The sequence below is a fragment of the Chelonoidis abingdonii genome, chromosome 8 (genome assembly GCF_003597395.2).
Source record: "Chelonoidis abingdonii isolate Lonesome George chromosome 8, CheloAbing_2.0, whole genome shotgun sequence".
In the NCBI taxonomy this organism is placed as follows: Eukaryota; Metazoa; Chordata; order Testudines; family Testudinidae; genus Chelonoidis; species Chelonoidis abingdonii.
Window position 1 is genome coordinate 17,418,142 of NC_133776.1, and position 22,251 is coordinate 17,440,392.

General features: G+C 40.9%; 1 protein-coding gene across 2 annotated transcripts; it reads right to left on the bottom strand.

Annotated features, from left to right (window-relative positions):
- Window positions 1-1,263: 1,263 nt before the first annotated feature.
- MYNN (myoneurin) lies at window positions 1,264-22,245 on the bottom strand. Of its 2 annotated transcripts, XR_012656355.1 has the most exons (10): window positions 21,797-22,074; window positions 20,353-20,645; window positions 15,702-16,504; window positions 13,744-13,903; window positions 12,829-13,007; window positions 12,383-12,466; window positions 11,628-11,714; window positions 6,942-7,267; window positions 2,636-2,768; window positions 1,264-2,203 (listed from the first exon to the last, which is right to left on the bottom strand). XR_012656355.1 is itself a non-coding variant. In XM_032783714.2 (9 exons), the coding sequence occupies exons 1-9, from the start codon at window positions 22,132-22,134 to the stop codon at window positions 2,740-2,742; spliced, it is 1,938 nt and encodes a 645-aa protein (XP_032639605.1). In that variant the 5' UTR covers window positions 22,135-22,245; the 3' UTR covers window positions 2,642-2,739. The 2 variants fall into 2 exon arrangements, 1 of the variants encoding a protein (XP_032639605.1); XM_032783714.2 differs by lacking the exon at window positions 1,264-2,203 and having other exon boundaries at window positions 2,642-2,768; window positions 7,091-7,267; window positions 22,009-22,245.
- Window positions 22,246-22,251: the final 6 nt, after the last annotated feature.

A 22,251-nucleotide genomic window follows, 5' to 3' on the forward strand; every position in this document is an offset into this window, starting at 1 on the left:
GCTATAAGATGACTACTTCTAAATCTATTATAGTACTTTTTTCAGCAGGTTTCTTCAAAATAACAAATTCTGTTCGAGGACTAAGTTATGTTGTATACCTCTGAATTAAAAAATTACTATAGGCAAGAAACTACTACTTTATTCCTGTGAATAAACTGTAATAGCTAAAATGCTACACAGTTCTAATCTTTGGAACTCCAAGCACTTTACGAGGGGAAATTGAGGCACTGGGACAAGATTTGATTTGCCCAAAGTCACCCAGCAAGTCAGTGGCAGTGCTTTAGCCAACAAACCCTACTGTCTCCATAGAAAAAAATACAAGTGATATTAAAAAAAAAAAATTAAGATAACCTCTGTAGAAGACATTCACTGCAAAGTAGTTTATCTGCTCTAAAACATGGGGGTAAACTTACATTGTTTGCACACTGCTTTGAATCTTTCACTGCTCAAAACTAACTACAGTAAGTAGTACACCTTATCCCGCTATAATGCGACCTGATATAACACGAGTTCACATATAGCACGGTAGCAGCAGGCTCCGGCGGTGCTTTAAAGGATCCAGGACTCTGGCTGCTGTGGGGAGCCCCGGGCCCTTTAAATCACTGCTGGAGCCCTGCTGCCACTAACCCGGGGCTGCAGCAGCAGGGCTAGGGCAGCGATTTAAAGGGCCCAGGCTCCTCACAGTGACCAGAGCCCTGCCACTGGTACCCCAGGGCTGCAGCAGTGGGTCTCCGCTGGCAATTTAAAGGGCCCGGGCTCCCCGTAGCGGCCAGACCCTGGAGCTCTTTAAATCACTGCTGGAGTCCTGCCACTGCTACCCTGGGGCTGTGGCAGCAGGGCTTGCCGACGATTTAAAGGGCCGGGGCTCCTCGCAGCTGAAGCCCCAGGCTCTTTAAATCACCACTGCAGCCCTGCCACTGCTACCCCATATAACTGTGTTTCACCTGTAACGTGGTAAGGATTTTTGGCTCCCCATTGACCCCATTATATCGGCGTAGAGGTGTATTTAGAATGTTTGTTCCTTTAGACCCAAAATATTACCTTGTAGCAAGTGACTTGGGTGTTTTCCTCTGTTGGAAGGAAAATGTAATGAATGATGCTGTTCTCAAATAACCCTTTACAGCTGTATATGGTGCTAAGGGCTGTCTCTGAGCCCTCTATGATGCTAGTGTACTGCGCTGTGATGGTGGTTATGTTAGACTGTCTCCCCTCCTCCTTTAATTACTACCCTTTGTAATTACAAACACCAGACAGAAGCTAAGGGAAAATTACAAAACAAGTTTATTAAAGCCTAACAAACACTGCAACCTATGTATGTACAAAACCCCCACAGGGGATTATAAAAAAAAGAATGGAACTATATATACACACACAACAGAAGGAAAAACACTTTGTATATACAGGAAAAATACTTCAAAAATAACTTAACCCAAATTGATTACTAATTCTGATCTAGAATCTATTTCTGTAAGTCGTACCAACAACCTCTCACAAAGTCCAGTCTTGTAATCCTTACTCAAGGCTTTTCTACGTTTTGAACTTACCAAATAATTATTGCAGAGTAGCTATTCTGGTATAACTCCCCATTCTGGAATAGCTAGCTATTTTGGTAAATTTCCAAGCGTAGTCATGCCCTCAGGCAAAACTTCCATTGACGTTAGTGGACTTGCTGAGATTTGGATCACACTGGAGATATTCTTTAGTAGTCTTTTTCAAAATTTTAAAGAAATGTTAATGCTCTCCCTTTCATTTTTCAGGGAGGAGAAATTTGGTTAACTATTAACGGCATTTAACTATTTAAGATGTCCATGTTTTCCCCCATTCACTCTTTACATGGACCATCAATCCTCTTGATAACTTCCAGCTCCAAACTGAACTTGAGAGCAGTATGCTTTCACATAAGAGATGCATGGAAAGTACTCCAGGCATTGTCACAGATATGCAGTACAGCTCTCTCTCTCAAAGCTTGACAGCACCCAGCTGAAACATTCCTACACATTTTTTACATTATATGTTTATTAAATTAATATATTTAAGAAAATTAACTCAGGAGCTGAGTCATTTTCATCAAAGTTGAGGATAAAAATTGGTACTCAAGAGTACAGATCATTAAATTATTGCTGCAAGAGAACAACTTTATCAGAACCTGTGTATTCTGTGAAGAGAGGTTTAAAACCGTTGTCTTGTAAAAATGATGATCTTCCTGTGTATAAAGAAAACTAAATGAGTAATATAAAGCAAATGTCACCTCTATAAATATCTAAACTGGATCCAGTATAAATCTAAGCACTGATTTTTTTTTAAAAAAAGTCTGAAATGTAAGAATACTGTAGTAATCTAAAATTTTAGAAATATAAAAACAGTTGAAACAAACATTCTTATGGAATGCATATTCTACATAGGAATGTGTTTTTCAGAGTTAGTTTGCTCTTCTGGTAATATATGCATTACTCAGTAATTCTGAACAAGTTAAACTTTAAAAAAAAATAGTAATAGCACATCAGAAGAGATGTACTTTAATACATTTAAAGATGAACTTGCCAAATAGCAGTGTAACCATATGAGTTGGTGGAGCACTTAAGAAGGCTTTTCTTTTGTGCAATATTAATTACTAAAACTGCATTCATCCTTATACCTTTGCTGTATTTTTGGTCAGAAAATGCAGCGTTAGATCTGGTCACATGGAGCGGACCTTTGTCACTTATATTCAAGGCCCTGCTTTTTGGTGCGATTCTTCAGTCACAGAATTACCAGTTGGCCATGGAATCCTTGAAAGATTACGAGGGGAAAAAAACAAAGATTTCAAAAGAATGAAAAAAGCCACACTGCGCACCACTGACAACCCAAAATGATTCATCCAGCGTCCTACACTCATGTGCTGAAGGACAGTAGATGCTGGCAAATGCTGGAATGGAGCTAAGTGCAAAGCAAATACAGTGAAGGTCAGGAAGCAATGGCAAGGATTGGCTTCAGTGCAGTAAGAAGACTCTTGGGAGACTTGGTTGTACTTCATAATGTCCAGTAAGCCTCAACAGCAAATCGACCACATGTAATTAAGCATTAAACAATCAAAAACACTATTACACGTCACATTTAAAATGATAAACAACAAAAGATGAAAGGTCTATTTCATTTAAAAGGTACAGACAAAGGAAAACAGACACACGGATAAAGAAAGCAACAAATAGAAGACAGAGCCATGCCCAGGATTCAGGAATCCATTTGCAGAGGATAAATCCACTACAAAATTTTTCACAAGGCCCTTTTAATTAAGGTGAAGATGAGTTGTTATATGGAGTAGAGTAGGAATTATATTAAGTGGCATCTTCTATGCTCTTCTGTTTACCAGGGCCTAGACCCAAGGCACCAATGCAGATAAAATGGTATCAACAAATAACCAACCAAGAAAGAATGCACTTAAAAATATCACAGGTGCTGTTTGTCTGACTGGAGAAAACATACCTCTGTGGCTCTTTATTTGATGATTCTTGACAGGTCTAAGATTGACTTGGTGAGGCATAAAAACACTCCCACTAATCACAATGGACCTTAAGCAGTGACGCTGTCAGACACCAGAAACACTGCTTGGAAAAGAAAAAGCTAATGTAAACTGCTTGGGCCAGGCTTACAGACAATATAGTTCAAGCTGCAGTAGCCACAGCTGGATATCAGTAGAGGCAGAAGAAGATATGGATAACTCAAGAGAGATGACATCTCACTGAGGAAGAAAGGAGTTTGAGTTAGTCTGTATCTGCAAAATGAACGGGAGTACTTGTGCCACAAGTACTCCTGTTCTTTTTGAGGAAGGAAAGATACCGAAAGGAAAAATCCTGAATGCTAAAACCAACTAGAGTACTGGAAAAAGCAGAGGAGTGCATGAAAGCAGATAGAGTGGTGAAAAGCAATGCAAGGGCAGAAGAATGAATCTACAATGAAGATCTAGCAGCTGAAGCTGCTGCTATTAAGCAATTATCAGAGCTATTTACCAAGTGATTAAAATCCTGTGTGTCAATTTCAGACTAGGACATGGGCCAATAAAAAGCAAAGATGGAAAAATGCTTACAACTGAGGTAGAACAGACAAAATAAATGGACAGAGCATTTACAGAAATTCTCAGACCAAGGTCGACTTCAGCACCAGACTTCCATTTAAACATGCAAATCTGACCAACTTGACGTTAACATCAGTCCAAGAGGGATGACAGAAGTACAGGCCACAATCAGGAAGCTGAAAAAAAACAACAAAGCAGCAGCAGATGATCAAATCACTGCAGAAATGCTAAACATTTGATACCATCACCTTAATGAAACTTTCAGAGCTGTTCAATAAAGGTTGGGAAAAAGAGAAGCCTCCTGACCAATGGAAATATGGAATCATCAGAATGTCCAAAAGGGGTGATCTTATTGACTGTAACAACTGAAGAGGAGTTACACTACTCTGCTGCAGGGAAAGCCTTCTGTAGTGTGATTCTAAATAGGATGAAAGAGGCAGTGGATGCAAAGCGTAGAAAACAGGCTGGATTCAGGCCCAAAAGATTCTGTGTAGACCAGATATTCAGTTACAGACTACTGCAGAAGAAACTATAGAATGACAAGCTCTCCTCAACAATTTCACTGATTTTTTTTTTTCAAAGATATCTACATTATGGACTATTCATTCTTTACTCCTATAGAATCCCAGCTAAAGTCATAATCATCATCAAGGCCACGTACAGAGATGTGAAGTGCTCTGCAAGGGTGGACACCCAGACAACTGAATGGTTCAGTGTGAACACTAATGTGAAACAGGGCTGCATTTTATCACTGCTGTTTGGCATTGCCATAGACTGAATATTGAAGAAGTCTATTAGCAACACTAAGACTGGTATAGCATGGGGGAGTTGGCAAATGTCTAGAAGGCCCAGACTGTGCTGATGACATGCTGACTGACACCCATGAGAAGTTACTAATAAAGACAGACAACCTTGCCGCCGCCAACGACAGGCCAAGCAGGGCTCAAAATTAGTCATGCTAGAACAAACATCTTTGAAACCTAGATTTCAAGCAGTAATATTAATATTACTGGCAAAAATATCAAGAAAGTAAACCCATTCATCTACCTTGGCAGCACTATATTGACCAATGGACATCACAAGAAGGAAGTGACATCAAGAATAGGAAAGGCACCCACAGCATTTACTAACCTTCCTATAGAAAATCAGACCAAAACTGAGAATTTTCAATTCTAATGTAATCTCAGTGCTAACATATGGCTGTGACAGATGTAGATCTACCAAATGGTTAGACAGAAAACTAGACACCATTGAAAATAAGTGCCCATGTAAGATTCTGGAGAGTGAGAGACTTCATTACCAATGAAGAGATCCATGAAATCATCAATCAGCAACTCATTTCCACCACACTCAGAAGGAAGCCCTGAACATATCTGGGATATGGGGTATGTACTCTGGATGTCAGACTCCACATGAAGCTGTTCAGTGGAAACCAACTGGTGTGAGGAAATAAGGAGTCCAAGAGAAACCTTAAGAACAACCGTTAGCAGAGAGAGAGGGCAAAATAGTTTGTCTCAGCACCATAGAGCAGACAGAAGCAGCAGCAAAAGACAGAGAGGAATTGAAGAGCCTAATATCTGCCCTGTGTGCCAACTCTGGCACAAGAGTGTTTGTTTAAAAAAAAAAACAACAAAAAAAACCCACAAACCTTTTTCACATGGGTCTTGCTACAAACTACAGGAACTGCCTAAAACTGCACTACTGGCATGGGAAATAAAGCAGTAGATAAACACTGCATTTATTTTTTTTAAGGAAATGTTTTTCTATTATGCCCTCCTGAATTCTGGCATGGAATAGTAAGAGCCTATTGTGGGTAACCCAAAAGTTTATGGCCTCTGGTCAATCTTCTTTACTAAAACACCCCCATCTTTAGCTTTCACTTAATTTTTTTAAGAGTAAATTTACTGCTCATTTATTGTAAGCTCATCAGGGCAGGAACTGTCTCCTCTGATGTGTCTGTACAGTGCTTAACCCAAAAGGGCTCTGATCCTGACTGGGAGCTCTAGGTGCTACTGTAATGTTAATAACTATGATGATAAAAGTCAAACGTGCTACCAGTCTCCTCACAGCTAACTCAATACACCTTCGTACTTACAATAATCTTAATCCAATCTGACCTACTGCATTCATCATATTCCATCTTTTGACCTCTCCTGAGCAGAAGACTGTCACTTCTGTCAAACTAAGATGTTTGGGGGATGTGGAAAGATGACAGCTAGGGGCAAACTCATTTTTGTCACTTCTGAAAGTGAATCCAGGCCTTGGAAAGGGAAAGGCATTGTGCTATCTAGCCTCTAAATCATTGTTCAAGAAAAAAGCCTCCCTCACCTGTCAGTGGCATTTGCCCAAAGCTTTCCATCTAGTCTCAGACTGGCAAAAGCTACTTCTGATCAACACCAATAATGCTTCAAAAACATTTCACCAGAGAACTGCCCAGTTGCCATCATATATTCCTCTGACATTGGCCTGGAGTTTGGAAGCCTGTGTTTAATAAATTTTTCATGCAATTTTTTTTTTTAAAAACAAGGCTGTGTACAAGGACCACACCTGTGAGTTAAGGTATTTAAAGTAAACCAACTAACAAAAATATGGCTTGAAAGTCTGCTCACAAATGTCACTAAAATGTTAGCTCTGCATGAGCATTGGAGGAGATCTCCAGAGTACAGTTACGTATCTATTTAACAGACGATTCTTAAGGCAGGAGCTCTGGAAAGATACTTCCTCCTAGGAAATGTCAGTGGTCAATTATAATGGTAAATATGATTTCAGATTAGCAAAATTTAACAAGTGAGAAACAGCACTGCACAGTGTAGATACATTACCAAATGTCTTCACTCAAAAGAATGAGTAAGAGCAAGTCCAACAGCTTGGATGATGATGATCACCTTACCAGTAATGTGTTTGTTCACTATCAGGATTGTCTAGTTGATTCCCGTATCACACAGAGTCAGTACAACTGCTGCAAGAAAATAAACTGAGGTTCTGAATATCCAGTCACAGCAGATCTCAGCAATGTGTCTGAAGGAGGAGACTGATTACCAGTTATAGGCAACAGCATCTGATGGTCTTCTGTCCCAATGGGAAGAGGAAGTGGTAAAGACATCTCAGAAGGCTTCACATCTGCAGACTCTGACAACGGGCTTTTCTGATTCTGAATGGATTCTTGTTCATTGTAGGAATTATCAACTGTGTTAGAATCAAGGGTGGTTTCGGATCCTCGAAACAAAACAAAAAATTTGTAACATTTATTCACGAGGAAAAAGTAAAATGCCTGCAATTAATGTAAGGAAAAGTACACTAGTGACAGGAAAAACAATTGAGTGGGTGAGGTAAATTAAGATATGAACCTTTTTCATCGTCAAAAAACCTCAACACTCCCCCACCATCAAATGATAGTATCATAGAAATGCAGGAGTGGAAGGAAACTCGAGAAGTCATCTAGTCCAGTCTCTCCCCCTACCCTGGAAGCAGGAAGAAGTACACCTACTTCAGTCCCCTTACAACACTTCATTACAACTATTTTCTTCTAGGGAACAAAGACTGGGTAGAGAACTGCTCAAAATTCAGCAAGGGTGCTCTGCAGCATGGCAAAGCTATCCCTTTCATCTGGCTGGCTGGTAGGCTTAAAAAAGAGTTCTCCAAGTGTAATCATTTGAGGTGTCAAACTCACTCCTTGTAATTCAGTTAGAGTTTAAAAAACAAACAAAAAACCTTCAGTGACTGAACAAGGCAGATAATGTTGCTGCTCCTCCATCACTTGGTGACAAGGTTACTTTTTGTTTTGAGTTACATAACCTGTCATACCAGTTCTGTCAGACAGATTCTCTGAAAGCTGTAACTTGGGAATTTTGAACATGGATGAAAACCAGCAAATCCATCCCTTATTAAAAGCAAAACTAACTCCCTTCTTCCCCCTGCCTCTCAAAAAACCCCTATAGTTTTACCACTGTTTCTTCAGAAAGCTGCCCTTTCATTTTATTTCATGGTGTAACAACACTAGTATTTTACATGTACCATAATGCCTTTCAAAGCACTTGGAGAAACTAAGGGCTTGTCTACATGAGAGAGTAAAGGTTGCCAACTCTGACTTAAGTTATTCTGGGAGATTCCTCCCCCCCACCCCAAACAGGACATAGTGTCATTTTCTCAAAATATCCTATTAAAATATCCTGGATTGCTTTCAGGAGTCACCAGGAGATCAATGCTGATTTCGGGAGACTCCAGGCCAATCCTGTAGGATTGGCAACCTTATGAGACAGGTTAATTAAACTAGTGCACTTCCCGGTATAGATATTTTTATTTAAGCGACTCCTAAACCAAAATAAGTGTCTATGAACCAGTTTAATTATACGGGTTTGACACCTGTGTTAGGTTAAACTGTTGCAACTTTCCCATGTAGACAAGGCCTTAGGAGTTGATTTAATCTAAACAGCTATAAACCACTCTTAAATCAAAATGAGTGCCCACACAGACTCTTCACTTAATGAGAGTTAAATCACGCCTCTAGTTAAACTCCTGCATGCCTAAGGTTAATTAAGCTTTGCTCTGTTCGTGTCAGTTCAATACGTTTACTATCCCTATTTGAAAGATGAATAAATTAGGGTGGAAAGAAGTTGTGACCTTATTCTGATTCACCGCAATATCTTGATGAAGTTCCATTCTTCAGCTAGAATCTGTAGATTACACTTTTCTCTCTGTATAAAAAAAAAGTTCCTCTGACTTTTTATTGCCCAATTTGTGTAGCTGAAGTTGACACCCTTTCACTCTGGCCAGATCAAGTAGCTTTGCAGCCTGTCTGTTCCTTCTAGAATACTGCACATCTCAGTGACTGAGGTCCCCTTTGTTTGCATGCAGTGTTATAAATGTGGTATTTCAGGTAGCATATGCAGTTATAAAATGTCCCTCCTGTACAGTCTGTGTCCCTGTTTTACCATCCTGGAGTGTCTATGTTTTACTGCTGCTAAGCATGGTATTGATGAGGAACAGCAGCCATCGTAACCCCACTTCTTCAATGTTTATGTGGCTGCTGCTCCTCCTTAATTATATTGTCTGTAGCTTCATTTACTAGAGAAGGGCCTGACTCAAAACTCTGGGTTCCCTTTAATTGTGAGGAAGTTCAGATCTAGGTCAGAGCCTTGCTTCTCAGACCATCTCTACTCATTCCCTTTCATACAGTACGTTGATGTCAATAAGCCCCAATACTCCAAATGCATTGTTCCTCTTCCTTCATACTGGCTGGCCCACCCAGGTTCATATCAGCAGCAAGTTCCATTGCCTTGCTGCATATTGCATCGCTCCCTGCTCCTCCACGGTTGGTAGATCAAGTGAATGAAGTGGGTCCCTTTGCCACAAGCTGGAGCTGTGCCTTCCCAGGGTTCTGCTCTTTCCACCTAAAGGAGTGGTGCACAGTGTCCCAAAGGGACAAGAGAACCTGGGGGCTTGGCTGCATCGCTCCCCCCCAAGCCTGCCAGGGGAATATGCTGTATCCAAGAAAGGGGTGTGCCAGCAGGGAGCTCAAAGAGGCCTGAAACCACCTCTTGGGCTATCTCTAAATGGTGGCCTTGAATTCTGAATGCTGACCACTCTTGCGGTATGTCTGTGTAGCACCACATTGCAGAGTGAGTAGGGGTGTGTTAACTGCAGACTTGACAAAGCCCTGGCTGGGATGATTTAGTTGGGGATTGGTCCTGCTTTGAGCAGGGGGTTGGACTAGATGACCTCCTGAGGTCCCTTCCAACCCAGTCTGCGCTTTAAGTATCAAGTCCCTGGTGCCTGTGTCCAGGTCATGACAGCTCGAGAAATGATACATCACAACAGAGCCTCCATTATCTGGGCCACAGTAGAGTAACAAATCCTTACTGTCACAGTTAATGGGGAATTATGAGGAAAATCAGCAGGGATTCCGTGAAATATTCTAGCAGTGGGCTGTAGAACCTTGAGCACGTCAGGCATCATCTCTTCAATTAACACAACGCTAGGAGGAACAGAACTTTTGCAACATAAGATTGTTTTTACACAGTCACTGTCTAGAGTACAAGTGCACTTGAAAAATCAGTTCAGGTCTCAGCTGAAATGGGTGACAATGGATCTTTCATTGAACTTTGACATATGTCTCCCCTGCCCCTGAATCCTTGTAGGGCTTTGAGTCAGGCCCTGCTGAAGTTAGATAAGGATATTAATTAATCGTGCCATGTTAATACAATATTATGGTAGCATGCAAGGGCCATGCACTAAGCAAAGTTTCAGAGTAGCAAAGCGAAGGTTTGCCGTTCTCCTGTTGATGCTACTTTAACTCCCTTCTCTCCCTGCCACCACTTTTGCTTATTTCTCACCTCATCTTCCATGTGTCCACATACTTAGCCTGCACCACACTCCAGCTCCCTCAGCCTAGCCCTCCTTTGCTTGGCAGCCTCTACATCCCTTTCCCAACCCGTCTCTTCACTATTCTTCCAGCTCCACTTCCACCAAATCCTCCCCAGCAGCTTACAGCTCGTCTCTCCCTGACACCCCCTTCCTTTATCTACTAGATCTTCCCCACCCATCTCCTACATGCAGTTTCACCAGTCCGTGACCCTCAAAGCTGCTGCTGCACGTTACTTCTCCTCTCGTTCTGCTAGTCTCTCCCCTGTACTGTCTGGGCCAGCCCCTGTGATTTTTTTTTTTTTTTTTTTTTTTATACAGTTAGAGGCAAGGAGGTTGTGATATTAATGCATTTAAGTATGAACAGATGTGATCCAGGGTAAGAAGGCATGTGGAGCCAATCTGGAGGGAGGCTGTTTACATCATCATCTGAACTGCCCACATACAGTACTGAGCTTGGAGGAGTTGTAAGCTATCTGTATACCAAAGTTACTGCCATTCAAACACTTGCATGTAAATCTAGGAAGAATAGGACTAGGTATAACTGAGAAATCTTTTTTAGGATAGAATTCCTAACTGTAAGCATTGCATCAGCTGTCTATCTGAGCTTGCGTGCCTGTTAATCCAGCTCAGATATGGATTAATTTTGATTATATAAAAAAAACCCCAAACCAAACAAACCCACCATCTTTAACCATTGCATAAAGGAACGGGCCAATAAAGAATCAGGAAGAGTAATTCCTGGAACTGGTGTGTCTCGTTTACCTCAAATCGATACCTGTGAGAGCAATCAGAATGTGGGGTAGAGCCATACTGAATAAGATCCACAGAAGTCTTGTGTGACCCAGATGACTTTCACAGCTGTCTTAGAGCAGAAATCTTTCAGTTTTATTAGATGAGACCAGATTTTTAAACATGAATAGTCTTGTCAGCAGCCCCCCACTCTCTATTGACAATAGTGGCTTAACACAGTAGTCACTGCATGTTCTTTTTTAACATCTCGCCAGGACCTTCCATTTTAAAGCCTGCTTTTTCCAATCCTTATCTGAAAGATTTTGCTGCCATTAAAGCACATATTCTAGACATGAAACAGAGCTACTAGTCAGACCTCTTTTCTTATCTAATTTTGTAACATTTAAAAACATTTATTCAGCACTAAAGCAGAATTGTTATTCTGCTGACCTCAAAAATTCATTTTTATAAGACTAACACTTACCTGTGTGAACTTTTGTTTTGTGCTTTTTTAAATTTTTTATATCTGTGTAAGAATTTCCACACAGTTCACAGATAAATGGTCTTTCACCTGAAAAACAGGTTTGACAGTTAGAATTGCAGAACATAATTGCAAAATGGCAACAGAAAAACTATTTCTTAAGCTGTCTATGGGACAAAAGGCAAAATAACTGCAATGAAAATTACTTTAACAGCTTTATGAACTAAACCCATCTAAAAAACAGTATCCAGAATGAAAACATTTAAAGACGAGATGAAAATGGCGAATACAGGACTGACTGCTTCATCTGAAGCAGATCATACACCCAACTTGTCTTTGTACAAATGTTTATCTGAAAACTAATACTGCACCGTGAATATTTTCTTTTAATATTTAAATAAATTCCCATGTTACTCCATATTACAATGCTTTACAAAAAGACCACACTTTATAATCCAAGGAATGGATAAAAAAGTATAATCTCTATTTTACAGTTGAGGAAACAGACTCCAAGAGGTTAAGTGGCATGCTGACTCACACAGAGACATTTTAACATCAGAGTTCTTGATTCCCTGCTCTGCTGAAGTCCTGTTATTTTAGATTTACAACCGTTTAGATTTATTTAAAGAAAAACTATCAATTTTTAAATGAGTTAACATAGATTCACAGTGTGTCCTCTTAATTTATGTCTCAATTATAGCACAGTACATCATATTTTAAATGCAAAAGAGCATCCTGAAAAAAATCTGGAAACTGACCTGTATGAGACCGAAAATGTTTATTGAGCTCTCCTGAGGAAATAAAACTTTTGCCACAAATGCCACATATATATGGTTTTTCTCCTGAAGGGTACACAGGGTGGTTAGTTTTTCAATATACAGACGTGTATGTAAAATACACATTAAACAGAGTCAGTGTACAATGCTGTGAACAATGAAACCGCAATGAAAATTCAGATTTGCAACACTAAGCAACCCTCAGTCAAGGAAAAGCCCAAAGAAAGAGCTGACATGACTCTAGTACTTTCTCCTATACAGATTCCATACCCACTAATGCAGACTCCATTACTCCACTCCTCCCCAAATCCAGCTCTTTAGACTCCCATATCACTAATTGCTCCCTTTACCTCTTCCGCTGCAGCCAACCCTCTCCAAGACGGATCCCCAATTTATGCCAGCTCACTCAGCAGCCCATTTATCCTCACCTGTATGTTTTCGAGAATGAGTGATCAGAGAACTGGACACTGCAAATGCTTTCCCACAGGTGTCACACACATACGGCTTCTCTCCCGTATGGCGACGAACATGGTACGTCAGCGTACTGGCCTGAGCAAATCTCTGCCCACACCTATCACACACGTAGGGCTTCTCACCACTGTGCTTCCTAGTAAGAAACACATGCCTTAGAGGATCCCGCACAAGATGAAAGGAACTTTGTATTACACCAGTTAATATCTTATATCTGGCCTCACTGTGGTGATATTTTGTGGCCTAACAGGAGTAAGATTAGAGTTTCTCACCCTCAGGGACACCTCCAATTCCCAAAGTCAACAGAAAGAGTCCCACTGACTTCAGTGGCTGCTGGATCAGGATAAGGGCATTGCACAGGCAATAGGTCAACCCTGAGAAGTAAGCAAGACTTGTGTCGCTCTACTATGAAAGCTGACTACCAACACTGACAGCCACTGCAGAGAGATATGTTGTACTCTCTCCCCTGCCAGAGAATATAAATGGATTCATCCCTTCATCAAAACAATAATGGCAGAGAAGTTCTCTTCTCTCAGTATGGTTAGAAAGGGAAGAAATTACCAAATGCAACAGGGATGCTAGGATGAATGATCCCACATGGGATGCTGTTCCAAATCACTACCTTGGGTGGAAGAAGCATGCTGAGTACATACATTAGTCTGCAATGAAGACCTGGAACTGGAAGTAGGGAAGGGACTGGGAATGACAAAAACAAGTACAACATTTCTTTAGGCCTGATCCTGCAAGCACGCGCACACACACACTGAACTTCCTGCACAAGTAGTTGTTTAAGTCAACTATTCACGTGCATGAAACTAAGCTTGTGCATAAGTGTTTGCAGGATCAAGGCTTTAGTTAGTACTTTCACTCGCCTGGCATGGATCTTCAGATTGCTTGAAGTTGCAAACTGCAGATTGCATACATCACATTTATATGGTTTCTCTTCTCCATGATGCATGCGACTGTGGAAAACAAGCTGGCACTTCTGGGCAAAGCCTTTGTCACACAATTCACATTTGTATGGCTTCTCCCCTGGGAAAGAGAAACTGTTATGCTTCCACTATCTTCAGTTAAGTTAGTTGACCCAAACTCAAGAGGTTGACCCTAATACTTTTTGTTTAGTGATGCCACATAGCACCCAACAATCAAGCAGCTGAGCCTGCACATTATGAGAACTGCAGCAGATGGTTTTAAAAAATTATCACCATGTGAAAATTCTCTGGTAATTAACTTAGTTTTAATAAAATCTGTTCTTCACAATTAATACTAGCACTGCACTGTCAGTAGGCAGAGAATCATTTTAACTTATGCAAAATCCTGGATATTTGAGATGGAGACGACCTGTTAAGTCATCTGGTCTGTCCAACTAGTATGTTCTTCAGTTCTTGCTAATATCTCGTTAGTGTCAGCTGCAGCACACTAACCGCAGTTCCATGACCATTCACTATTTTTGAATTGCCATTAGGGCATTCTCTAATAAATGTGTGCTAAGTACTATTCCTAGGTCTCATGGGACTATAATAGGAGAACATGAATTTATATTACTATGGTAGAGCAGAATATGCTAGTAGGCAGAGCTTTCAGAGATCCTTAAATGTAATACATAATGCCATAGATCAAGGCTCAACAAAAAAATAAATGACCAGACACCTGCCATCCAGTGGCTGATACAAATGATAAGGTTTCCCAACCATCCATGCGAAGTCCAGGTGCAAGAATCAGGAAAGGGAAATGCACTGCTCATGTTTCTACCAAAAACACTGTCCTTGAACCCTTCTCAGGGGCTCCAACCTTCATATTAGACTCTGGCTAGTCAGCGTCTGGTAGATAAGAATCCCTCCCCCTTGACTACTGGAAGGGAAAGGAGTTCTTCCCTCGGCCCACCCTTACAGCCTCTTATTTCCCCCTACTCTACTTCTTCCTGAGATTCCTGGAAATAGCTCTATTGCCTGAATCTGCCCAAAGAGAAGCATAATGAAACAAATCATTTTTGGAAGTTTCACTACTCCCCTAGAGTCCTGAATAACAGCAGTAAAAGGCACTCATGTGTAGACAGTTTTACTCTGTCACCTACTGAGAAGGCTGTGAGCAGCAGCTGCAAAGGCACTGGGGCTCTCTGCAGACAGCACGGCATCAGTTTATATTTGGAAAGTTATTCTCATAACCATGTGCTATAAACTTTATGTAATTAAATGAAAGCTCAAATTCCGTAACAATTTATGGCTTAGCAATGCACTATAAAGAAAATATCACTGTCGAAGTTTCCTACTTGCCACTGGAGATTGGATTTTTCAACCCTGATGTTATCAAACTCATTCTGGTACATCAAGACTTGACAGACATAAATAGCTGCACAGATTACTATATTGTGTACATCATGGAAATCTGAAAGCCAGTGAACTAATGAATTATAAATGCCATTAATGTGACATAGCAAGAAAGGAGAGTCTGATCTGTTGTATATCAGTCAGACATTTTCTGCATTGCACTCTACTTATTTACCTTACAAGGATAAAGGACTGAATCAAATCTGCTGGGACTTCAGGAAGTCAAGGTATTCCCTACAGGGTGCTTTGACTGCAGTGCTATCCTTTCTAGCTATACTATTTTTCTAGACACATTCATAGTTTCTATTTTTAAATATTATAGACTGGCGGAATGCAATAAGCACTGACCAGCAGTTACCATCCAAATATACAGAACATTAGCATGAAGATTCAAAGCTTCTGAAACAACATATTGGAAGAAAACAGGGCTCCTTTTTAGTTATGCTTCCCTATGCTATCATTAAAAATGGAAGAAGTCCTTATAAACCAAGACCACAGCTTACCTGTGTGCGTTCTGACATGTGTTTTCAGCTGATTACACTGTGTAAATGCTTTTCCACAGAGCTGACACACATAAGGCTTTACTCCTTTGTGTATTCTCATGTGTCGTCGTAGACTACTGGCTTCTGAAAATATTTTCCCACAAGTGTTGCACACCGGCTTGGCCTTGGAGTATTTCTGATCGAGTTCTTCTCCAGAGCTCTCCAGTTGGTAAGAGTTCTTTTCACTAGCTATATTAGACATACTGTGTTCTTTCAATGCACAGTTCTGCTGTGGCTTCCCCCGTTTTTGTTTCACTGTAATAGTCTGAACCAAAACATCTTGTGCTGCAAACATTTCACTTTCCACCACAGACACTAGCTGTAGTTCTGAGTTATCGCTGCCTTGGGCAGCTTGTTCCGTTATCTGTGTGGCCAGTTTATTTGCATCTAAAAACATATCGACTGATGAGTTCTCAATTATGTCAGTCTGATATTGCACTGGTTTATTTTTCGTGTTTTTCTGAGAGTTAAAAGTCTTTTTTCGCTTTCTGGTCTGAGTAGATCTCTTTTCTAAACCTACTTTTTTTGCTTGTGGCTGAACTGAGTCTGCAGAAGGGGCATCTGATTTCTCTTGATTATTGTAATCTTGAAGAGTGAGGAGGCAAGTCTGTTGGTTCAGTTCAATGTTTCCTGTAATACTAGAAATCTCTGTAGAGGAGGGATTAGCAATAAAAGCAAAGTCTTCCATCTTTATTTTACACTTAGTGACCACCTCCTCCACTTTGAGATAGTCAGCAGCCTGGTGAATTTCTTTAACATTCCAACTGCAAGGAAACAAGGCTAAATGACAATATTTTGGACAAAGAAAACCTGTGTCTCTAAGAATCAATATAAACACCCACACACACACCTCTACCTCGATATAATGATGCCCCCGGGGGCCAAAAAATTTTACCGCATTATAGGTGAAACCACATTATATCGAACTTGATTTGATCCCCTGGAGCGCATAGCCCAGCCCCCTCCTGAACACTGCTTTACCGCGTTATATCCAAATTCGTGTTATATCAGGTGGCATTATATCGGGTTAGAGGTGTACTAAGATTTTTACATGGCTGTCCTCTTATTTAAAAATAGTTTCATGGTTAAAAAAAATACAACAACTGTCGGGAGAATCTAACAAAATCTAACTTTATATCTTTGATATTTTGAGATTAATTAACACTGATATATGATAGGAGATGTACAAGCTGACAAAAATAATAATTCTATTGTGGTTTCATTCAAGGATCTCAAAGCACTTCACAAACAATGAATAAAAACCTCAACACCTCCGTGAAGTAGGTATTAGCCCCATTTTTACAGACAAAATTGTTTTCAAATGGTCATTACTGTGGATCAGTGGCAAAGACAGGAGTAAAACCCAGGAAGTATAGCTTTAGGCCACAATACTTTTGCTATACCTGAACAGAGGTCAACTTATAGTGATATAAAAAAAAAAAAAAAAAAAAGTCTAAAAAATGGGTTATACACTATTCTAAAAAAAAAACAAAACACAACTCTCTCTGGAGCTTACAATGCTTGAATACAAAACCAGTGGTAAACAAAGTGATTTTAGTATGGTAATAGGTTACCCACAGGACAGGTTTTAAATAAAACTATTCTCCGTCAGCACAATATACAAAGCAATTTCAGAACAATAAAATGACTAAGAATTATACAGATCACCTTGGTCTAAGCTTACATGGATTCAGTATAAATGCAAAGGGAAAAAATGATGATAAAAAAAGAAAAGCAGTGAAGTTCAGAAGGTCAGCCCAAGTTCTGATATTCTGAATATTCCTTCATGTGAAATAATATGCAATACTAAAGTGAGTAAAACAGAATTTACCACAGGTGTTCTTTCAACCCCTTTTTTCTTATCTCCTTCCCATTCTCCTTTCTTGTCTTATCTGTCTTTCATTCCTGTCTTTCTTCTTGTCCATCTATTTTCTCCTCCTCTTCCTCTCTTTACCTCTCTTCATTAAGGACAAGGCCAGCAGTTACAGAAGCATTCTAAGGATGCTACAGTGGTTTGTAAAAGCACTTTCCTAAAGAAAAACTGCAGTAACTGATTTTAATAGCTTAGAAAGATAAATATTAACTGCAGAATAATATCTTGAACACAAACCCCCAAGTTAGTTCAGCATTAGGATTGCACAGTTCAAATCACAATAGGCCAGGAAATCCAAAACTAAGGTTCCATCTATTGCTTTAACTTGTCTGCACCGCTGATGGAACATTAAATTTTATTATATGTAAGGTACATGATTTTACCACAAAAATATATATTAAAGATACACAAAGAATAGAAAATACCATGGAAACTATTAAAAACTAGACATTTATCATGGTACACGAGATATATCTGGTCTAATAGGGACTACCAAAAACACAATGGTATAAAAAGCAAATACAGTGGTACTGTAAAAAAATCCATATTTTTAATAACACCAACTGTACTAAATATGTGCAGTGTGGCAGAACTAATGATGCTCTCACATTGCCTGACTTTCTGTCATTTCATTTGTGCAACCAATATGCTGTATTAACAGTTTTACATTCAATTTCTGCCATAGTGGATCCAATTACAGGATCAGAGCCTGACTTTTTGTCATTTCATTTGTGCAACCAATATGCTAAATTAACAGTTTTACATTCAATTTCTGCCATAGTGGATCCAATTACAGGATCAGAGCCTAAGTAACTAAAAACTGCTACTTTTGGTACTCAGAGGTAGTGATTAGAATACCTTGTATTATACAAGTTTTCCTCTCAAGCACTGATTGCAGAGTGAAATTGTCTATGGCTCCAATCCTTTAACTATTTTTGCATGGAAGCAATTGGTTTCTTTCCCCAGATGAACAACAGGGAAAACTGACTACACACCAAGTGATGTAAAGTGCACAAAGTTAATAACTAAAATGCGGAAAAATATTTGTTCTCTAATCACTTATAAGTAACACCTCTTATTACTATACCTGAAACAGTAACAGGTAAAACAAATTCATACAGAAGTGCAATTTTGAATTGATGGTGTCCCTAAACTATCTATTCCAGGGTGAATGACCCCTTTAAGAGGAAATGGATTCAGTTCACCTGTGCCTAGTTACCTGCCTCCCAACAGGGCCTGACAGAAGATACCTTGCCTCTATAAAGACCATGGCAGCAGTTGAGAAAAGGGAGCCTGTCAGAGTTACTTGGAGAGTTCTACATAAGTCAGTGATAGTTGGGAGTATCTTGTGAAGAGAAAAATGTAGAAAACTGTTGGGAGAGTCAAGTAGATAGGAGCTGTTGGAAAGAACTGGCCAGATGAGAAAACCCTGAGAAACAGAAGACTCATATAGAAGCCTCAAGGTAAAGGGGAAGAACTAGCGCAGAGTAGGCCAAGCCCATGAACTAGAGAACTGATTCTAGAGGGAAGTTCCCATAAAAAGGGCAGGACTTGCAAGCAAAGGAGCCTGGGGAATGAAACACTGGAGAGTATGTGGCAGAAATGTGGCAGCCTGGGCATAGGAATTGGAGAAGAGGGACTGTTTACTCTTGTGTGGACAGCCAGGAGTGTGGACCAGGATTGCTGCATTTCAACCTGCCTTATTTTGGGGTTTTTGAGAACTGTATTACTCAGAGGGACTTGCTGGAGGTTGAAACTCTATTCATAAATTAGACCTTTTTAAGAAGAACTTCACTTAGACCTAGAAGGATGACAGTCCTTTCCTCCGTGGGGAAAGGTGACCTTCAGGGTGATCTATGGAGGAAAAGATGGGCAACTTATTCAGCCCTGGAGACTGTAGGAGAAATTGAGGGAGGACTAGCCCTGACCCATCATGGCTGATTACAGGAGGATGCTCTGGTGGTGGTGAGCCCTGTTAAATCTTCTCTCAAATGCTGGTGTTTGCCTTTCTTATAGGCAGACCTAGCTGCATGTATATGAGGAAAAATGGGCTCCTGTACAATGAACATTACTGTGGGGGTTATCCTTCTTCTCCCAGAAATTAAGTAGGATGGATCTTTTTAATCTCAATCCAGAGAGTCAGAGTCACAAATATGAAAACTCCTACCAGCAAGTCATTTGACCAAATACAGTTTGGAGAAGATTTATACAGACACTATGGAAAGTTGATTCTAATTACTACCCTGACAAGGTAGTTAGATGTGAATTGTCTGAAAACCACAGACATTCTAAATGGCTTCTGGATAGCTTATGCAAACTAAGTTTTTAATTGTTTTTATATTTATAATAGAGCAATCAGGGTCACCATGGTGAGTCTGGCATGCACATAAAGGCTTTGGTATAGAAACTGAGTAGATGAATGGGGAGAGGAGGGGGAAAAACTACAGCAACTCAATCTGAAAAATGATTAGATGACAGCAATTGTAAGGGCTAATAATGAGTTTAGATACCTTAGCAAGAGAGAAAATAGGAAACCAATTTCAGTTTAAACAAGCTAGACACTATCACACACTTTGAATAGAAAATAAAGGAACCCTAGTCGGTTCATATGCATGGCAGTATTTTAAAAGCCAAGTGGAGAGCTTTATTCTTTAGTATGTACTGTATCTAAAATTAAATGTGTTCTGTCATAAATTATGGCAAAGAAATCAGTGCTTTAAACAAACAAAAAAAGGTTACCTGTCAAGGTTTAAGTTTCCTGTGTATATAAACTCCAGGAGTTTCTGAAATCCCTCAGCCTTCACTTGAGTCTGATCCAAAACCACATTACTATCAGAGGCATCCCTGTAAAATGCACCAAAGTACTCGCTGAAGGAGGCAAGCACATTTCTGTGAGCTTTGAACTGGAATTCACCAATAACTACTGTGCAGTCACAAAGGAAGCCTGCTTCTCGCTGCTTGTTCAGTCTCTCTAGAAGATGCTCACAGTGATGGGAATACTGCATTTTGGTAGAGGGATGGAGCGTCTTGGCCTAAAGAAGAAAAGGAACTTGTTTACAACTGTAATTTCATGTCTTTCAAACACAGTAAGTTAAGTGGGACAGTGTCCAATACTATTCCCATTATCACTGCAGTGCAACTCATTTTAATACTGCGTCCTTTGTACAAAATATTAAAAAACAGAGCATTGGATCCCTCTCAATGTGGGACCGGTTAGTCTTAACGCATACAGAGACAAGGTGTGGGAGAGAAAAGGACACACGTATGTCTGTGTGTGTATATATACGTACATACACAAATTTTCCCTTGCCTCCAAAATCTGAACACTAAATGAATCATTCATTGCTCCAAGTCTATCAATCTGATGCTTCTACAGAAATGGTCCTGTAAAATGAATGTTAAAGTTCCTCATTGGTGGAGCCTCTCCCTACAGAAACAGATTCCTGTCCCAGGGGTGGGAGGATCATAGGAAGGGTTACTAGGAACTACTGAGTTCTGCCAGATCTGCAAGTGCATGGCTCTTAGGAAGACTCAACCTCTCTGTGCATAATTTTCTCTGGGTATACCAGGAGGATATTGTTTACTTACAGCTATGTCACAGGAGTGCTGTGAAGATCAGGGATCCTATTAACTTTTTTTAAAAAAATCACTTTATCTGGCTCTACATGAGTGCCCTGGCTAGACCCTCTTCTTACTTTGCTACAGTCAGTAGCAGCTGTCAGTGCGGGGCGTTAACACAGCAACGAGAGACAAAGGAGAAAATATCTGCATAAGGCCAGCACAAGTGCCGGGGTCTGCACCTCACTGTTTTAATTACTCCTTGCAAGCAGCCTCAGTCTCAAGCAGACAGTGCCCTCTCCCCTGGGGGGCTGGGCAGCACTAGGCAGGCCTGCCCCGACCCAGCGGTGGGGAAGGAGAGTAAAGTGCCCGGCGTAGACAAGGCTTCACCAAGTAGCAAGGGCCCAGGGCTGCTGCTGTTTGCTTTCCATGCAGCAGGCAGGAGTAAGGGGCACCTGCCCCATGCACCTTCGCTCCCAGGCGACTCCATTCCCCACTCCTCAGCTGCCTGGGGCAGTCCCTTACCCAGTGCGTGCTTCCCCCCCCCCCAGTCACTTGGTTCGGTCCGGTCCCGCCCCCATCAACCCGCCCTACTCGAGCCCACTGGCTCGGCCCAGTCGGTCACCTCCAAGGAGTGCCTGACGCGCTCTGTCTGCACCCACATATACCCCGGGTAATTGGTTCGTCCCCTCTGCCGCTGCCACCACCCCTCCGGAGCGCAGCGATTAGTCCCGTCCGCTCACAGCCCCAGGATGCGTCGATTCGGTCCCGCCTACCATCCCCCAAGCGGTGGAGCCGGCTGACAGCCCTACTCGGTGGGGAATATTGTACACACACCTTAGGAAGGAGAGACCCTCCGTTCACCTCAGACGCCATTTTACGATGACAGCACACGCACAACTTGTTCGCTTCCGGAACATCACTTCCGGTCTCAACCTCGGAGGTCTCCGCCTCCATCCACATAGGAGCCACCAGGCTCCACGTTACATAGCTTACAGGACCTGCCTCCCACAGAGGCACGGCGTCATCCTCGGTCTTCGGTTTATGGGGCTGCTGCGCGGGGTAGAGTAGAGGTGGTGT

Coding starts and splice junctions, on each gene's coding strand:
- MYNN (XM_032783714.2), bottom strand. CDS start 22,134: ATGTGGATGGAGGCGGAGACCTCCGAGGTTGAGACCGGAAGTGATGTT. Junction 16,505..20,352: donor GGAAACTTAAACCTTGACAG/GTAACCTTTTTT, acceptor GTTTCCTTGCAG/TTGGAATGTTAAAGAAATTC. Junction 2,769..7,090: donor GATGCTGTTGCCTATAACTG/GTAATCAGTCTC, acceptor TAATCTTTCAAG/GATTCCATGGCCAACTGGTA.